The following is a 1781-nucleotide window of genomic DNA, read 5'->3' on the forward strand; positions in this document are numbered from 1 at the left end:
CTTTGGTCGATAAATATATACTCTACAGCTAAACTCACTAGAATACTAGACTGGTAACTAAAGTTTCTCCAACAGTTATTCTTGCCTTCCTAATGCATTTACATAGTAATCAGGTATACCATTTTATTACTCTGTTCCCTTTGTTCCCCTTTCCTGCCTTATTTGACTAATTCGAACATTTTTTAGTGTTGCATTTTATCAATTGCGTTTATGACATATCTCTTTTTTTTTTTAAGGGTAAAATAATGTTCACTTTATTAAAAATATAATCCAGCAATGGAAGCAAAGACAATCATGGTCACTTGTCTACCCTAGTCACACAGGGGAGGTGGCAGGGCTGTTTTCAGGACCCTCGCCGCCTCCGACATCTCTACAGTAATCCTGTTTTGTCAGAAATTTTGTCACTGGGGAGACAGGGCCACCAAGGAGCTTAACTTCCTGTTGCCTTTGCTCAAGTAAGCGCCCTGAGTCCTGTTTTCCAGTTGTCTTGTTTCCACACTCATGGCCCCTTTTCCTTTTCCCATCCCAATTCCTACATTTAATCACACACATCTCAGTGGGAACGAGAAGGCTTTATTACAAATGCAGTTGACTGCTTAGGACTCCCTCTGCAATTTTTCTTTTCTACTCTCTTTTTCTCAATACATCCCTCCAGGGCAGGTCAGTAGGCCATTAGGAAAGAGGAATACAGGGAGAATGAAAAGGAGAAATGCTCTCTCCAAAATCATCTGAAATAACCATCGAGTCCTCTTGGCTCCAGCTTGAGAATCTTCTGGTGGAAAAGGTGTGAGATTCAGAATTAGCTCTTATCTTCAAGGTCCTCCATATCTACATCCTGGGGGGAGGGGGGGTTGTCTTATTTTTTTGATTTGGGCTGTGGGTCACTAGTCCTGGTTGGCTTGGGAGGGGCTTCCACTTCCATGGCGGCTTCCTCTTTCTGGGCAAGTCGGATCTGCTGGAGGAGTTTTCTGCGCTTCTTCCCAGACAGAGCAATGTTGGCACGTGCACTGGACGCCCGCTTCTTGAGGTGGTGCCGCGTAATCAGTCCTTCGTCTATCACAGCTCCGACCACCTGATGCTTCAGTCGCTGCTCCCGGTTCAACACACGTCGTCGCTTGAACAGCTTCTTCTTCAGCTCCTGTGGGGAGGAAGATGCTTAATCAGAGGGCGGCCGCGCCCTGCGACCTGGGACCACTCACCCGGCGACACTGGCCCATAGACTCCATCTCTGGGGAGAATAAAGGCTCTAGGACGCTTGGGAAACCGTATCGGGGGGTCCCAGAGTCACCGTTCGCGGCCGGTTGATCTTTCCACCCGGGGCACCCATAGCTGCGCCCTATGACATATCTCTTTATGTATCTCTTTAATGATCACTTTGTGTTTACAGTAAACATAAGTAACTTTTCATAGCCTATTTAGAATCAATGTTTTACACTTCAAGTGGAATGTAGAAATATTATTACCATATAAATCCCTTTGTGCTGTTCCCACTATTTATGTTATAGTTGTCTCATGTATTAGAATTATAAACCCCATCAGTTAGTGTTATAATTTCTCTGTCACTTATCTTTTTTTTTTTTTTGAAAAACAAAGCTTGAGTATATTACTTATCACAGCAAGGGAGAACATCTATTCCATAAAGACTTGGCAGTGTCTCAGAGGGAAAAAGGTAAGGATAGAATTGATTAAAATAGGGTGTTTGTTTTAAAGTAGAGATTTCAGTGTGGAGGCTTGACTAGGATTGAGTAAGACTCATGACACAACAGTCCAAGAGTGGTGGA

At 43.8% G+C, this 1781-nt stretch overlaps 1 protein-coding gene across 1 annotated transcript; it reads right to left on the bottom strand.

Moving 5' to 3' along the window:
- Nucleotides 1-553: 553 nt before the first annotated feature.
- LOC110125641 (uncharacterized protein C11orf98-like) lies at nucleotides 554-1334 on the bottom strand. The gene is made up of 2 exons (XM_070468420.1): nucleotides 1289-1334; nucleotides 554-1138 (listed from the first exon to the last, which is right to left on the bottom strand). The coding sequence occupies exons 1-2, from the start codon at nucleotides 1325-1327 to the stop codon at nucleotides 857-859; spliced, it is 321 nt and encodes a 106-aa protein (XP_070324521.1). The 5' UTR covers nucleotides 1328-1334; the 3' UTR covers nucleotides 554-856.
- Nucleotides 1335-1781: the final 447 nt, after the last annotated feature.

This window comes from Odocoileus virginianus, chromosome 5 (genome assembly GCF_023699985.2).
Source record: "Odocoileus virginianus isolate 20LAN1187 ecotype Illinois chromosome 5, Ovbor_1.2, whole genome shotgun sequence".
NCBI lineage: Eukaryota > Metazoa > Chordata > Mammalia > Artiodactyla > Cervidae > Odocoileus > Odocoileus virginianus.

Bases quoted from the DNA above. Each gene is read 5' to 3' on its own strand.
- LOC110125641 (XM_070468420.1), bottom strand. From the start codon at position 1,327: ATGGGTGCCCCGGGTGGAAAGATCAACCGGCCGCGAACG. The intron at 1,139-1,288 runs GTGACTCTGGGA...TCCTCCCCACAG, and splicing joins AGATCAACCGGCCGCGAACG to GAGCTGAAGAAGAAGCTGTT.